The sequence below is a fragment of the Acanthaster planci genome, linkage group LG11, assembly GCF_054643075.1.
Source record: "Acanthaster planci isolate LZ-2023a linkage group LG11, COTS_SCS, whole genome shotgun sequence".
Lineage (NCBI taxonomy): Eukaryota > Metazoa > Echinodermata > Asteroidea > Valvatida > Acanthasteridae > Acanthaster > Acanthaster planci.
Genome location: NC_141787.1, coordinates 15,009,836 through 15,027,129, shown reverse-complemented (window position 1 = coordinate 15,027,129; position 17,294 = coordinate 15,009,836). Strand labels below are relative to the sequence as shown.

The following is a 17,294-nucleotide window of genomic DNA, read 5'->3' as shown; positions in this document are numbered from 1 at the left end:
GTAACTTAATCCCTATTCAAATTCCCTGTCCTCTGCCCTTTCAAATTACGACTGCGAAGAAAGTGCAGTGCCAAAAACCTCCTACGCAAAAGTGGAGATTTATGGGGGGCGTGTAGACCTTTTCAGAGAGCGAAGTGAACCGTGGCGTTTGGGAAATCACACAGTGGGGCTGCGGATCCATCATGGCGGACCTGGAACCGAGCTCTGAGAAGAGAGAGCGGATACTTCAGGCTCTGGACCAGGCAAGCCAGCAGGGGGCTTCCAGTCAGGAAGAGCAAGATGGGAAAGCTACGAAGCCTGCGGCGAGGACCGAGGGGAGGAAAAAGGATTCGAACTGGGGCTCCGGGACGGGAGAGAGCACACCCTTCTGGGAGCTGGTCTGGGACTGCTTTCACGTGAACGCGATGGTCCTGGAAAACAAGCTGATATACTTCATGCTGAGCGCTGGCACCGCCGGGGTCTTGCCGTTCCTGTCCATGCACGGGCTAACGTGGGGACTGCCGCCTTGGCACTTTGGGTTGGCGGTCGGCGCCGGGCTACTAGTGGCGTTCGTCTTCGTCCCCGTCTGGGGCTTCGCTGCCGACAAGCTCCGCTGGCATCGGGGCATGCTCTGGGCAGTCGTGCTGCTGTGGATGGCCTTCACCATCCTTGCCGTGTACCTCCCTTACCAGCCGAAGCCGGCACCTTGCGAGGTAGCCCAGGGTTTGCTCCTGGAGACCCTGGATGTCTCGTGCGAGGGGGATGACTTCAATTCTCCTGAGAGCAGTGAGCGTAGACATTCCTCCTTCGGCTACCTAGGCCACTATCCCGTCGTCTTGGAGACGTGGCCTGAACCTTGCACTGTAGACATTGGGCAGGTCTGTTCCTCCTTTAATGACAGTGAAGTTATGCCTCGCCTTACCTCACTCACCAATTCATCCGTCCCAGATTGGGAAGTGGGAACGAAGGACTCCTCGCCTCCACCGAATTTTACGAAGGTTGAGGCACCCTCGTTGTCAGAGAGGACCCCAGTCACACCCGAGGTCCAGGAGGCGCCCGGCGGCGTGCTGCGACAGACGCACCTCGGCTGGCTGTACGACCAGGCGATGCTCCACCGAGCCTCCCTCGTCGTGTTCATCCTTGCGGCCGCAGGATGTGCGGCCCAGATCTCTAGCTTCTCTCTGGCGGATGCGGCGGCTCTAATGTCTCTCGGTGAGGCGCAGAGAGATCGCTACGGCTGGCAGAGATGCTTTGGAACACTGGGATTTGCTCTGTCGTAAGTGAGGCAACAACTCCTCTTCTGCAAATACCGTACTCGATAAAAGCGAATGCAGTGCACGACTCTCATTTAGGGCATCGATGCCTAAAGTCTCTGTACTTCTCATGTGCACTGTTATCTATAGTTTTAACAATACCACTCCCTGAAAGGTATCAGTTGATGAAAACTTTCAATCTTTAGACTCCTGTGCGTAAATTTTGTAAACTGAAAACACTAGGTAAAATCGGATTTTAAAACATCCCCTATACACATACATTCTCTTCATATTTTCTCTCAAAAACGAAAGCACACAAATACTGGCTATCAAAACAACAAACACTCAAAAGGGCATGCGTGGTGAGCACAATTTCATGTGTGTGATGTCCCGGATGCCGGATATCTTTCCTAGCCAGTCTGGAGAACGTGAGCAGGTCATAGTTGAGATAAAATTCGGATTAATAAACAAAATGGAAAGAGTTCCATAATATGCAGACGCCCACTTGACACCCCGTGCATAAATCCTTTCAGACTAGTCTGAAAAATTCCAAGTGTTTTCTAAGTAAACTACTCGGTATTTTCCCTCCTGAATTGAACTTTTCTGGACATGTTTTTGCTTTCTGACAGATAATAGGTCACTGTAGAGAGTAATTACTGACGTCCGTATGTGGAACACTTTCCAATAAAACTAAAGATAGTTGAGGCCTTAAGAGGTCCATGGCAGTCCACCACAGAGCCAATTTACAAGCTATTCAAATGAGTTGTAACAAAATCATTCCTTTTACTGCAATTGCTCACTCTGTTCCTTATGGCTAGTCTTCGTGAAAGGACTCGTGATGGACTCACCCACGGTTTCGAAAAGTACTGGTAAAAGAAATGATCTGTACGAGACAACTCTTAACTCGACTTAGAACTGCCCAGCTGAGCTGGTTTTGCTTGTTGATTTCTCGTTTATTTCATCCATCCCTTTCAGGTTTGTTGTGGTTTCTGTCTTCTTAAACGAGTCCCGACAGACTAAACTCAGTTGCGGAGTCACGTGGGAGCAGACTGACTATTTCTTGGGCGTGGTGGTGTTCGCGGGCTTCATGACCATCGGCACTCTGCTGGCCAGTTGCTTGCGTTTCAAGGTATTGGCTGTCCAAGTGTTCCATCTGCTCCGAGCGGGAACAAGAGAGGGCGAGTCTCTGCATAGCAAAACACTCCCTCTCTTGTTCGTGGACGGAGCCTATTTTCGGGCGGTTTGATTCCCAAGATTCTGTAATGGACGCACAGACATGTAAAGCACCCCGGGGTGGCATTCTCGTAATCGCGTTCAGCCTGTGCGCGTGCCGGGCGCACCCAAAAGTCTCGACTAGCGTTTTTATTGTTCAAACGATTTCTCTCCCAAAAAGAAATTATGTCTGTGATTATACCCGATCCGCCCTGAACTGAAGTGCACCCTCACCGGCGAAAGAAAGACAGATGGTACTAAGTTTTCCAACTGGGTTCTAACACGCGTTAGCGTGCACGCGAAGACCACTCATTCTAGACTAAAATCGTTGCGCGTACTTAACGTGCTCGTGTCAAACGCGCATAAATCGCCGCACCTGAACGGTGCGCGAGTACCAAAGGACTGTCAATTTCATTTTAAAATACGCCCTCTGTTGTTCCTGCTCGGAGCGGATACCGTAAGCTTACTGTGGACATTAGGCTATTCCAAGGTCCCGTGCATGAGGACCAGAGGAACCGCGAAATTACAATTGAGCGCGGGTGCTTGAAAAGCGAAGTAATGACACCAACAGACGAAGCAGAGGAACCAGAGTATGCAGCATTCATCGTAAAAAGAGTCAAACTATTTTGGACCATTTCACGGAGGGGGAGGGGCAGACTCCGCCCCCTGAGAACTCGGCTGTCCAACGCCTGATCATTTTAGGACTTTGCATTCGTATAAAAGCACTCCTTATCATAACAAATTTGGAGTTTGAACCCAATCATACATGCAGTTTTGCTGTTAAGATCATTTGAAGTTGAAAGCCACACGTGTGCCAATCCTTGTGCATTGATCATGACAGTGAAAATCATACAATTTTTACTGATCTGTCTCGTAAAAATGGGGATTGCGCGATAATGGTATGCTCAATTTTAGCAAACTTGATGTCAACATGGCTGCAAAAAGTAACGGAAAAAACTCCCCAATGCGGAGCTTGTAAAAAAGAACCGCACTGCTGCGATATCGGAAATAAGTTGTTGAGGACGCAATCCGCCCCTGCTCCATGTAAGATTAATGAGCACCTCTGAGGAAAACATGCTTTCTCTGATTCTATCTGCTTAAATAAATATGGAAGCATCCAAATTCGAACGCAGTGTCATTTGTCTTCAGAACTCAGCAATAACAAGCCAAAAAGGATTCTGAATGTAGATTCGGAGAAAACGAGGGGAACCCTCGCCCTGTGTTCGTAGTGGATAAACCTTGTGCATGCCAAACAATGGCTCTGAATGACGCAATCTACATTCACAATTCGATTCTTGGCATGAACAGAAAACAGTCCTTTTTAGCTTGTTATAGTTGAGCTATGAAGACAAAAAGTGGCACTCCGTTCGATTTGAATAAAATCAGAGAAAGCATGTTTTCCTAATAGAGGTTCTTTTTTAACACAGAAGCATCTGCATAAGTGACGTGGAAGAGAATGAAAGTTCATGACATCTCATCTAAATTATATATACCAATAATCTTAACCGGTAGGCCCTAACTGTAACAATAAACTCGTTAAGTCTGTGTCTTTTTGCTTTTCTCCACCAGCACAATGACATGTCTTCCCAGCATACTTTGGGGCACGTGACTGGGGTCATCTTCTCACGAAAGTTCTCCACCGTGTTCGTCACCGCGTTTTTCCTGTCTTTCTGCAGCAGCGCAGTGCGCACCTTCCTCTCGTGGCATTTGCACGAACTAGGTGAGGCCACAATGTTTAAGGTAGAGGAGATTGTGAGAATACAGAAAAGGCTGAGAATTAAATTCGTTACAAGCAGCGTCAAAACGGTCCTGAGCCACCAAGATGAGATCCCAATCTCAGTCTTCACGAGTCAGCGAGGTCGCCAGAAAACGCCCTCCACTAATCTCTGGTCTGTTATAATGGCGATCCTTGTGACAACATAAACATGTATACCTAACGGACTATCCCTTTTTGTAAAACAGGCGGAACTTCCATCCTCTTGGGCGCCGCCATCTTGGTGTTCACCCTGGCCGACATCCTGACGTCGTTCTGCACTGTCTGGATCGTCAAGAAGGCCGGGTACCATATCCCGCTGGTTGTCGGCATCGTCGGTTACTGCCTGGTCTACCTGAGCTATGCCCTTCTGTCTCGGCCTGGCTGGGTAGTGGTCATCGAAATTATTCACGGTAACTCTTGCATTTCATTCTACCCCTTCTGCTTTCATCTTCTTCCGAATGAATAAGGATACTTACAAAGATGCAAACACGTTTAGCAACGTGATGTTGAAGTTGAAGATTACGAAAGTGTAGTAATCCATCCGTCGTGTTCGAACTTGCTTTTTTTCCTTCTTCGTTCCCAACCCAAATGTACAATTGTTCAATTTTCGATTATCTTGAAACAATAATTTACCAAAATGGCAGAAGATAATCAACAACATTTTACACCATTTGCTCAACTTATTTGGTCATGTCTTTGACCCTTTAATACTTCGTTTCAGGTGCATCTTATGCCGTTACTCTGAACACGATGACATCGTTTTTAGCTTCGTCCGTGGCGCTTGTCAGTCAAGCCTCCGTCCAAGGTCTGCTAAATGGTATCTACTGGGGTCTGGGCCCAGCCGCGGGGACGGCCCTGTTTGGCTTTCTCGTTGACGTCATTGGTCCAACACTGTCGTTCTACATCCTGACGCTGGTTTGCGTAGTATACGGACTGGTTTTTCTCGTCTGGAATCGGGTAAGCTGAGCGAGGGATACCAGCCAATTTTTGTCAGAAAGTGGTGTTCGCTACCGAGGCCTGTTCAATAAATCTACGGTAGTCCACCAAGCGTGCTGTCAGGCGTCTAGAGCAGCAGACGTGTGTGAGGACAAGTTGGCAACACTTTTATTTGCACCTTCCTTTGGGGTCTTTTACGAATTGAAAAAAAAAGACAGGTGCATCATCACTGAAAAAAATGTCATTTTTGCAACTGAGACTTGAAACCTCGATACGCCTGCGACCGAAATGCATGTATACAGCACTGAAGGGTCAAAATTAAACCCAAGAAACTAGTTTGTTTTTTATGGGTAGCAGTTGTCAATGTCAGATGTCCTTAGTTTGGTCGAAGACACAGGGACTTGAGTCTGAGTGCATGTCTGAGTAGCTCATTTTATTTAAAAAAAAAAAGAGCATTTTCAATCTAATTATAGATGCCATAACTGCGGTCGTACTGCACTCACGCACATTCTTCAGCCCGACGCACATCACGACACCCTATTGGTCGAAGAGGCGTGTAAGGCGCGCACATCACCTATCCGCGGGAAGGGTCGTATTCGATTCCATCTCAAGTCCCTGTAAGTCCATCACAAGTCCGCCAGTCATTCTGTCTTAAGCCAATTCACAAGCTATTCAAACGAACGCTGACAAAAGCATTCTTTTGTCCGATTATGCACTCTTTTACGTATGACTGGCCTAGGAAGTGACTTATGACTGGACTTGTGATGCACTCGAATACAGCCGCTGTCCACGAGCTTGGTGCAACCTCAGTAATGGCTTCTAATTCCGCTTGTCGAATTACACTTGCAGCAAAGCTTGCATTGCACAGATACTGAGATCAAAATCCCTTTTTTTAAACAACCCATTTCAGAATGAATTGCCGCTGATCGACAGATATCTTCCTGGTGAGTACCAGCCTGTGAATCAGGACGCTGACTGAACGGACGCACAGAGGCGAGCAAGTCTATTGAATTTACATTGCCAGACACCATCCAGGCTCGTTACAAATTTCTGTGTGTGTCTTTAAATTCATGCAATTGACACTTTTTTTCCCACCAATTTACTTTCTGTATGTTAAAGTGAATTCTAAAAAAATTGCTCAAAAATGTGACACTGCAACCAAAGTGCCCAGTTTTACTCTTAGTATAATTTTGTTTATTAGGTTTAACTTCAAAACCCAATTATTTGGACAGTCGAACTGAACATTCTTTACTTTTCTAAAGGAAGAAAAAAACAAAGTGACCCCCTCCAGCGAAAGGAGTCGAGCTTCTTCATGACTTTTTTGTTAAGAAGTGAATTTTAACCAATTTTTTTACTAGAGAAATAAAATGTGAAGCTTTAGGGCTTGAAATTATACCAACCCAGGCACAATCCTGGTAAACTACGAAAAACTCAATGATTTATGTATATCAAACGCAGGAACTAGGATATGGTCCATGTAATGTAAGCCCTATATAGGGAAGACTGAAAGTGTGAAAAGTCCATAAGATTCACAAATACTACAGAGCAAGAAAGATAAAAAGAATTATTCCTCGCAAGGTTATTTTCTTGTCACAGATCTGGCTGCCCCAAAATTATTTCTTCCGATTCTCCAACCAATGATTGATTGAAAAATGCGAAAGGGGTTTCTATAATACCTATAGGTAGCCTTGATGTTCGGCTCCAACATGTTTGTGACTTAGTTGACTTCACTTTTTTATTTGCATTAAGAAGCAACTGTTGAAGTTGCATTATAAAATTTATCCAACCAGCAAAGTCTATAGCCATTGGTGGAAAATGCACTGAAATTTAAATATTTTATTTGCAAACTTATTTCCTGCGAATGGAATACCTTAACGGTTAAGCAATTCAGTTTATTTTCTTTAAACTTTAACGTTAATATTGCTATCATTGTAAAAAAAAATTAATGTGTACTTTAGCAAGCAAAACAATACAGTATAAAAGCTATTTTGCTTGCTCATTCATGCTTAAAAAGGTATTCCTTCGATGTTATTTGATAAACCATGTCAATTTTTGGTATAAAACAGAGGACTAACAGTTCACAGAACCAATTTCACCTTTAACTCGTGCGTGAACTAATGAGCACGACACGAGCAAATTTTAAAGAACTTTCTCCGCGTGCCTTTAAATATTCACATTGTCATACAAGTGCACTGTGTGCAAGAATTACTAATATAATCAACTAACTGTTTATCGGTGATTGTCCATTTTTTTTAATCAAAATCAACAAATTTTGGCAGTTGATTTATGTCATTCTAGAGACAGGCTAGTGAATGAAACTCAAAAAGGCAAGGCCTTCAAAATTTATTTTCTTGATCTAACATCCTTTTCCATACGGAAATTAAGGAGAGTTAATTGATTATGCTGTTTGACCTGTACTGTATAAACAAATAATATCCATGTTTGCAAAAGTATTTTATACCATTTTGTATTGTGTTTGTGTCATCTTTATGTTGAACAAATATGTGCAGTATGGACCGTGTCCGAATGACCATAAAATATACATTGATATACCATCAGAAACTCTCATTCCAAATCTGAAAAGAGTGCCAGAACTAACTCAGACCTGTCCTTTGTTTAAAACATCAGCAGTCATTCAGTAACAGAATAAAAGTATTATTGTTTTGGTAGTGACACCCACATAGGTCACCAGCCACTCCTAAGCTAAAAACAAAAGCAACAAACAAAAGATAAAAGAGGGAGGAAAGAATCATTCATTTTGGCTGCTTCTATGACTAATTAGGAAGCGAAGCCCGCGTGATAATGTTACAGCTTTAACCGAAAGGCGGTTACGTCAATAGAGGGCGCTGTGAGAGGCCATAAAATGCAATGTTAGGTTTCTCTTGTGAAGCGCGGTTTGGTGTTGTAATAGAGCTTCATTTTTAGTGTCAGCCATATTTCAAGTTCACTCATTTTCATATGGTTTATAACTGAAAAAAAAGGAGAGCAGATCCCGTTTGTTCACTACCTACGGTTTTGTTATTCCTGAAATTGCTGACCACGTTAAACTTTTTTTTGGTGGGCCTATCAATCAAATTCAGTCACAAAACTCAGGAAGGGAACTTGAAATTTTAACACGTTCCAACTTCCAATAAGAAAATTGGTTCAAAACGTAATAGATGATCTGTTTTATTCCTGCCAAAATCTCGTCCCCAACTTAGCCAACTGGAAGAATATTTTATTCTCAGAGACCCCACATTCATGTGCAACGCCCTGTGCTAAGTGTTCACGTTTTATTGTCACACAACAGCTCAACGCGGCTGTTATGATAATACGCGTTGGAGCCATTATGTACAATGTCATGAATAGAGGATGCAGGGACATCGCGTTGCTGTTATGTGTTACGTAACGCGCTTCGATCGTCGCATTTCAATTCAAGGTGGCGGTCGTTTGGCCGGTCCACTCCGTTCCTGAGGGGCTCGCACGGCACAAAAATGTTTCATTCCTGTCAAAACGGGTGGTCTGGGGGATCGGGGGACGATTCAGGGGTGCTGTGACCGATCTGGGAGAGGTAGTGTGGGTCGTAACGGTGGAGATCTCAACCAAAAAGGCGCAAAAAGGGAACGAATTCCAGCTGATTATTGCCAGCAAGTGGGCCCCTCATGGGCGTCAAACCACCCCGCCTTGACCATTGGACGATGGCCGGGCTCCGCAATAACCTTGGAGTCGGACATGCAGTCAGAAATGCCGGGCAAGGGGCATTCAAAGCGGCCCGAGAGGGGATGTAAATCCATCTAAAGAGCTGAACTGGCCGTTGTGAACGTTGTGGCGATAGTAACGACAACAGCCGGTCCAAGAATTATTATGCAGGATTACGCAACTCGTCTGCCTCGGCTGTCTGCTTCCAAACTAATTAACCATAGATTCGGACCTAAGTCCAAGTCCAGCTAACTGCACTGTATACAGTTGCGTGTTGGGAAAGCGAATGCGTAGGATCACGGCTGCCGCAACCTTGTCGTTGAACAACCCAGTTCCATCGCGCTCTCTCTCTGTTCGCTTGGTATAATCCACCGGCAACCATGTTATCGTCGTACCGGTGGGGACCCTACTCCATCCCTGGGCCTCCCCCGACCCAAGCATCGGCAGATCATCCCTCAGCCGAGCAAGGTAAGTCCTTGTCCTCTCACATCCAAGCAGAGATCCGTGTTCCTCGTTCCTCTACGGTCCATCTGGTACCACCTTTGGTGTACGCGTGAAGAAAATGAATTGAAAGATTTACGGTATTGGTGCACGCCTGTTGGCGCTAGCGGGGAAGGGGCACCCGTTACCATTATCATTAGGGGCCCTACACCGTTGCTTGGTATAATCTTCGGGAAAATATGCTGCCGTTCATTGTTGTTCGTAGGGGGGTAAGGGTCCTGTGTTTTTGTTTTCGTGAGTGCATACCGTAACATGCAAATGAGTTTATGCACGGCTGATCAGTCAACTTGGAGGAGAGGTCTGTGATCATGTTAATGTTTGGCTATCCATGGCCATAGTTAGGCCAGCCTGTGGGTTAATAATGGCACGATTTTTTTAACACAAAGCAAGACGTGAACCTTATGTCTTACCGCCTCGCACATGGCTGTGCTATGGGCGAAATTAAGACACCCGTCATGCCCATTGACCATTCAAACGACAAACACAGACAATGATAAGACCAAGCTAGACAAAGGTGAAAATATGAGGAAGTTTATTTATTCGCACGACAGAAAAAAAATCGATTTCCTCTGACTTCAAAGTAGTATGCTTATCGCATATTCATGAGCGGGTTACTCTATGGGGGGGGTGAAAGATTCTCTGCATAGTAAATGAACTTGAATGGGGAAGCAATTTGGCTTGTGGTTGCTTGCACTTCTCTGTTCCCGATTACGTCGGAGTGTTTGCTATGCAGATAAGCTTAAGATAACGGTCCACCGTTTCACAGACCTGGCTCCGGTGAGCTTGGGCAGGGAGTCGACTTAATCCGGTTCGAACCATCTTTCCTTTGTTACGGTCATGAGGGACAATGGCGGCGAAGCCGCGAAAATCACCAACGTAAGCCATGGACTGTGAAAGGAAGAAGAGAGGGCGAGATTCCAGTGAGTCCTCCTTAACAGAAAATTATAGTCTGGTATTATACAGCTAAGCCGGTATGCATGATGATCGAAGGGTAGGCTCTTGCATAATCTGAAGTGTTCTGAATGGCCTATATTTAACCCTAACCCCCTAGGGTGTATGTAAAATCATATTGAAATTGGAGGATTTGGGACTGTGAGGGTTAACCATGGAGGAAGGAATTTAACGTAGCCCTTTTCAAACTTCACACTACATAAACTGTGGTCTTAAAATCAACACTTTTTGATGTTATCAGATGATCACACCATAGGGTATTACTTTAACACCGCTGGTGTTACTTTGAACACCTGTGTTACAATACACTGGAGGGTGTGAAAGGTAACACCAGGTAACACAATTCTTAGCTTTCAGATTCATCTCAAAGCCTACCATTCTTTCAAGGAAGTGGCCAGCTCAGGACACAAGTCCAGAACAAAAACCTCTGATATTCTGTGCGGGCTTTGTCTTTCATATGAATGTCCTTAAAAATACTGGTCCAAAATTAATTACGAAAACGTTATTTTTCGGAACCGGAAATCTGAGTTGCACTTGCAAACCTGGTGTATCAACATCTTTTAGTATTACTACCTATCGATTCTGAAGTATCGTTTTACAAATACGTCCTCACTTTTTTGTCTAAACAAGAAATGTCATATAGAGCAGAACTTCAAATCAGAAATGGATATGTAATATTCTTTGCACAGATTACCTTCCTTTGAAATGAACTTGTTGTCTTTGGCACGGATGACTATAAGTTGCATAATGCGAATCCTTCCTCATGTTACAATCATATCATTATTGCTCTTTGCATGTAAGGTGTTTTCAACGAGAAATGCCACAGGGGTCCCAATCGTTCAGGTTCGGGGCTCTCAGATAACTAAAATGTTGCGCCTAGCGAAGTTGCACATATCCCAACTCGAATAAAAGCAAAACAATTTTTGAAGTTTACAGTCCTATTTTTATTATGGAATCAAAGTACTTTTCGCATTTTGCAAAGAAAAAAGACGAAATGAATTGAAGACGGGTTAAAAAGAATGCTGCTGATTGCAGGCGAGAGCTTGCCAGTAGAAGGAAATATCAATGAAATAAACGTGATCTTAATTCATGTGACGCAACATGCCAGTTTTTAAATTTGGCAACGCCGAGTATAAGCCAACCAGGAAACGAACGAGTGCTATGCTAGATTTGTGAGAAAACAATGGACTTCGAAATCCTACACTGCTGAGTTGTGTCAATGGAGGCACGCCTACGCTGTGTGCATTGGCCTAATTCACTGGGATGTTTTCGTGGGAAATGAATCTGTTTCATAAATTGTAAGCTTTGGGGCAGACTATTTCGTGATAGGCGTGCGTTTCAAGTCTTCCTTTCAATTTGTTTTCGACATTTGGCATGAAACACATAGACGTTTTAATCGTAAATGTGAAATTATACAAAATTTCATGTTACTTCCTTCATTTCTTTATACACTCTTGTTCGCAACTTGGAAAGTTAACCTCGTTTCCAATTCAATATGGCCGCCTTAAAGAAATAAAGTCGAGTTGCCCTTGTCACGGTCATTGTGCTTCATGATTCACGGGCCAGGTATTCAAAATTTGGGGCCCACTTATCCCTCTCAGCACGCTGGCCGACCGCATCAACTGTATCGCTCATTCAAGTGCACGCTGAGAGGGCCCCATCCACACCGGATTAGTCACCCCAGTTTTTACGAGGAATCCTTGGTCGAATTTTTGCGGGGTGGTATTGTACTGGGTTACGTAACAACGTGCGGTTTGATCGCAAAAATGATGTTGTTGAATGCTTATTTTGCGCGAAACGACCGGCGCCACGGCTCGACGGCCGCCATTGTATACATGAGGGCCGTCGCTCCAATTTGGTTACAGGGAATCGAAGATATTGGTTCTGCCTTGTGTTTCTTTCCGGATTTCGCAGCAAAATGTTCAAGTTGTCGTTTGAGTAAAAGGACGGATTTGTTTGAAGAAATTGCTGCCCCTATTTTATAACTTTTGAGACGAACCAAACTAGGCGCCATCACTTTTGATCAATTATTCTATTAATTTCAGTGCTTGTCAAAAGCACCCTTGACTTCTACCATTGAGTTGTGAAAAGGAAGTTCAGAGACATGCCTAAACTCTTTTTACCAATGAAACGCTTAACGACAAAAGAATAACTTAGTAAACTTTGTAGATGAGATTTCTCCTCTTTCGTTCAGAAATGAAGCCATTACAATAATAAATAAAATGTTTTGAAGGTGGTCGTTTTTTGGGAAATATCCAAAGTTGTCCTCTGGGGAATCATTGTTTAAAATGAGCACAACTTCTGCAATAAATTATGCTGAACTGACCAACCTTTTTCTCCGCTTTTTTATCTTTAAAAAAAGCACAGACATTACACAGCTTGCAATCAGATTCAAATTATAAATCTGTGTGCTGGTACATTGCTTGGCAACATGTTGGTGAGGATGGACGCTGGTTATGGGGAAAATCAGGCTTTTGTCTTGAGTCGTCCCATGGCGAGTTGACGTCAGCGGTGAAAACAACTTCGTGCCGACCAGAAAATAAGCTGCCGCCAGATTGGCTTAAATTATCTCCGTGCTCTCTCGCGGTAAAACAAGTCTCTGATGAGAAAGACCGAGAACTGCGTGGCAAGGTTGACAAACCCTTGAAGTCGCGTCACAAGGGTGCAGTATGCTCGAATGTCTTTCCAGTGCTCATGTTGGTATGGCAACTGATCCCTCGATACTCATAATCAAAATACAAAGAAATGAGAGGGAGTGAGAGCTGATATTGTTTGGCACCTCCACAGATTTTGTCTCAGATGTACTCTTGTTCTTGTTAAATCTTGATTTGTATCCCTTTCCTTTATATATAGTCTAATTGACGTCTGTTGTTGCGCTCTTGCCGATTTTCCTCTATACTTCATGCATTATGTGCCAGGCAGTTGACGCCAGTGTAGGAAGTTTGACGATCAAAGGGACTCTTTCTCTTCAAGTTAACAGACTGACCAGCCTGCGGTTTTACTCAAAGTTATCAACGCAGCATGTAATTAATATTTAATAGTGTTCCTCCTGGAAATTAAAAGTCAGCGGCAAGGGATAAGTTGGGTTAGTTGTTTCATTACTGAATGATACTTGGTTCTCAAATGAGTTGAGCTCCGAAACATGAATGATTCACCCAACAGCATGGACCCGAGCAATGCAACTGTAAGACCGCGTGGGTTCCTTGAACTGCCCCGTCGCATGCCACAAGCCAAGCCCTTGTTAGTGGGTTCATTGTTACCCAGCAAGTTTGCCCCAACAGAGCGCCGGGGTGCAGGATCGAAGTAAACAACTCGTGGAAGAAAGAGGAAGATCGCATCCTTTGTGTGCCTACTCTTTATATAGATTGAGCTGTCTCCGGCGCTCTTTCACGGGCTCAAGGAAGTCACAAAGAACCTCTCGCGGGAGACAAAAAGAACTCCATCACACACTCGATCTCGAACCCCAGCGGTTTTAATCCCCCCAGTATGATTTACCGAAGTACTACTGCAGTTTAGCCTTGAGGTTGGAAATAGCCATCTAACTACATCACGGTAAAATATGCAGTGTCAAATGTACGTTGTACGCTTGCTTGAACCAATGACCCGGTTGTAGATTGCTTTTCTATTGTTGAAAATTTATACGGAAAAAAACATCTCTGGGATGTATATCCAAGACGGCCTGTACTTTCTGATCGAATCGTCGACTTGGATGTTTCAGTTTGATCATGTAGTACTAACCACACAACGAACCATATGGTCAGAAATTGCCAATTCCCAGCAAAGCTACAATAACAAAGATATGAGGGTTGGATAATCAGATAAATGCGCGTCGAAAAACGCAATTTGGGCGTCGCTTTTGACATCCTATCGGAGGAACTTTTCGGTTAGGATTTAACCATCGAATGCCAGGATCTGCATCCTTTTTCGCCAGTTTTTTTTTTTTTTAACGAAGCCGCTGACATCTTGCCTTCTAGACCACTGAGGCTAGACACAGGAAATCGGCTTCCACGCCGTCGCCGGTGCTCCTTAAATGCATCCGAATCAAGCCCCCCCCGGCCGCTTTGTCTTATTGGGCGCGATCAGCCGTTGAGCTGGGAAGGTGTGTTTCTCATCAAGGGCAGCATCTCCCTAAGACCTGGCCCAAGCGTTGCGCTTGATGCGCCATCCAGACAGATGTTACGCAATTGTGCCAAGTCATCCCCACCCACCGCCCACCTCAAAATCGTCTGCGGTTTCATCAAGTCTGGATGAGTTGTTTTTGTGTCTCGCCCGAAGGTGATTCTTAGAATATACGAAGGACTCTAAACAGCTAAACAAAATATCAACTGAATACAAAAGACTGCTTCATCACTCTAGGGCAATTCCAAGAAAATGATGTAAAATATTAGAGTTTGGCGGACTTTCCGCGCATTCTTCGTTTGGCAACCGCCTATATCTGTTCTCCAGCGCACCTTTGACGTGTCGGTTGTGTTGTGTTGCAACGTTTGCATACCAATATTTCACAAAAACGGTATGCATCGGTGCGACGAAACGTCACATTTTTATCACATGTCGAAGTCACATTTTTCGGGCTCGGTATTATGACACAAGTGCTATTAAACATCTTATCAAACAAATGATCGATCCAAATATCACGGAACAGAAGCAGAAGAAAAGATAAGGAATCGAACCAGAATTTAGAGATTGTTGCGAGTGGGATTTGTCTTAGACTAAGTCCAATTTGTCCAAGAACATCTCAGGCGTCTCGAGTCTAAGAAACTGTTGTGTGGAAGTCAATGAAGTGCATTTTGTACATTGATATTGTCGCCTGTGCTGATCGGAAGACATGCTCCTCGTTTTGCACCTTCCTTAAAACATTAATGGATTGGAAGTGTTATGGATGTTCGATCGACGGGCCTGTGCATGAATATGTCCAAATCATTGACGAGTGTGAAAATGTCATTGTTATAGAGGAGATGCGCTTAGTTACTCGACTGCCGAGTTCCATTAATTGTCAAAATAGAATCGTTTTACATGTATTTTAAAAAATCAGTTCAGAACAGAACTTCGTGTTGCATTTTAGCTTGCAACCTTTTCTTTTTCTTACCAAGTATCCGATATCGTTCGTTCGGGTGCTGCGGGCAACCTCGTGAAATGAAGTGACAAATGATACCTGATGAAAGTGCCTTTCAACCTGGAAATTCTCTCTTTTTATTGACAAAGCGGTCACTTCTGCTTTAAGATGGAGCAAGACCCGAAGTCTAATGTCGATATCGTGTATCTGCCAATATCGCGGAACGTGTTAACGGTTATTGTCCTCGGTTTTTGTTGCGCATAGTCAGTCTTCTCCCAATATCATGCCCGATAAAGGGGCGAACAACTGTGGTCCGACCAAGGCGGATGTGCTACCAATTTCTAGCCATTTTGAAAACAGCCAAACAATATTTCGTGACAAAAAATAAATCATCAGATGAGCTGTGGAGACATGCGTCTCGTTTTGTGAGACAACGCACGAAGCAAGAGATGGCTCCGTCATTCTGTTGGGGGGGAAATCTATAAGAAAATGGGTCATGTTTCAAACATGTTTGACTGAGTGAAAGCTTGTAAAATGCTATTATACCGTCCTTGAACGCCATCTGGGCAATAGCGTTGGATCTTCACGCGTTCGAAAAGTGAGTCCGCCATATGCCGCCATGGAGCCGAGTGATCGTGGCCGTCTCACGCTTTGTTCGCGACTCGGAAAACTGGCAAGATTTTACCCCCCAAAACCCTCCAATACTGATAAGAAAAGGGCAGAATTATGTACTATGTTTCCATTTCTTCAATTTAAATGGGGCCTAGTGGACCCATAATTTAGAGCCGCCAAACTAAAGGATCCTGGAATTTTTTGTCGAGTCTGGTTTTGGAGCAGGAAGGGAGAAGTTCTTATTGTTGTTGCCGTGCATTCTTGAGAGATTCAGCGTCGGCGTGAATGTAGGTGGCCTTGGCGAGGACTTAGCCAATTTGGGCGGTGAAACGACCGCAGGATTTTTGTTGTCTGAATGGCCGGCACCGTGTAGACAGTCACTGCACCGTTTATTTGAGATACGATTGGACCCAGATTGTCACTGCTGAATTCCTGACGTCTTCCTTGTCATCTTGTCATTGTCATTTCGTCATTAAGACAGGTTTATGGTTTGGACTACGATCGAGAGAGATAATATAATTAGAAATTTTCATGGGATGTTTTTTAATGGGATATGAGATGATAAATCTGACGAGTTTCCATAACAGCTTTTGTCTGCCGTGTTTTGCTCCCTCACTGGCACTGAGACATTTATGAAAGGGTGCGCCCCGTTAGACTGTCATAAATGAGTTGGAAGTTGTTTTGAGGTACATTCCATTATTGTGAGTCCCTGTCTGAAGTGGAAGTGGTCCTGGATATGTCATTTGTACTTTGCAGCAACGCACTGCGTGGATTGTTCTCTCAGCAAAAAGCAAAATGCGTGCACGTTCCGGAAACCAAGGGGCGTTATAAAATAACAAACCATTTTACGTTTTCCCCTCCGTTTATCACGAGCATTGAGCACGCTAACCCCCAAAAATGTAGGCCCCACGTTTGTCTGGTACACTCTTCAATTTGAAGTTCAATTTTCATCTACCTTCTGGTTCTATGGAAACATATTACCACCACAAACATAATTTTGTTTCACGTTGGCCTATGGTTTAACGTAAGGGTTGTGCGTGTTAGTTTTTACTCGATAGTACTGTACGTGTGCAGTACATGAACCAAAGTAGAACTATCACATACGTGTTATCCGGACGCACGTGAAACTTTTCGCGAAGAATATTTTGTATTTTTTTATTACTGGCCTGACAAAAGGGATCAGAGCCGCTGACAAAGCCGTCGTTTGGGAGAACCGTGTCTGTCATGTTGTTTGTCTTTCTGTTGAATGCGAGCTGTGCGTCTTGCCCTCCTGCTATTTGCTCGATTGCTCGACATTGGGTCCAGACAATTCGCGAAACCCCAAGAAACGAAATCTTCTGCTCCAATCTTGAAAAAGTAACCT

The 17,294-nt window shown here is 44.1% G+C and overlaps 2 protein-coding genes across 2 annotated transcripts in view; both read left to right on the top strand.

The window, feature by feature from the left end:
• The first annotated feature begins 35 nt into the window (after window positions 1–35).
• LOC110976412 (major facilitator superfamily domain-containing protein 6-like) lies at window positions 36–7,594 on the top strand. The gene is made up of 6 exons (XM_022229660.2): window positions 36–1,255; window positions 2,208–2,361; window positions 4,014–4,164; window positions 4,407–4,610; window positions 4,922–5,157; window positions 6,047–7,594. Exons 1-6 carry the CDS (start codon window positions 183–185, stop codon window positions 6,113–6,115), a joined length of 1,887 nt encoding a protein of 628 aa, XP_022085352.2. The 5' UTR covers window positions 36–182; the 3' UTR covers window positions 6,116–7,594.
• A 959-nt stretch (window positions 7,595–8,553) lies between these two features.
• Window positions 8,554–17,294, top strand: part of nr6a1 (nuclear receptor subfamily 6 group A member 1) — a 30,548-nt gene continuing 21,807 nt past the window's right edge. Inside the window, exon 1 of the mRNA XM_022229680.2 lies at window positions 8,554–9,282. Coding sequence (XP_022085372.1) covers window positions 9,195–9,282 — 88 coding nt within the window. The 5' untranslated portion in view covers window positions 8,554–9,194. The remainder of the gene's footprint in view (window positions 9,283–17,294) is intronic.

Bases quoted from the DNA above. Each gene is read 5' to 3' on its own strand.
- LOC110976412 (XM_022229660.2), top strand. From the start codon at position 183: ATGGCGGACCTGGAACCGAGCTCTGAGAAGAGAGAGCGGATACTTCAG. The intron at 4,165-4,406 runs GTGAGGCCACAA...TTTGTAAAACAG, and splicing joins GTGGCATTTGCACGAACTAG to GCGGAACTTCCATCCTCTTG. The intron at 4,611-4,921 runs GTAACTCTTGCA...ACTTCGTTTCAG, and splicing joins GGTCATCGAAATTATTCACG to GTGCATCTTATGCCGTTACT.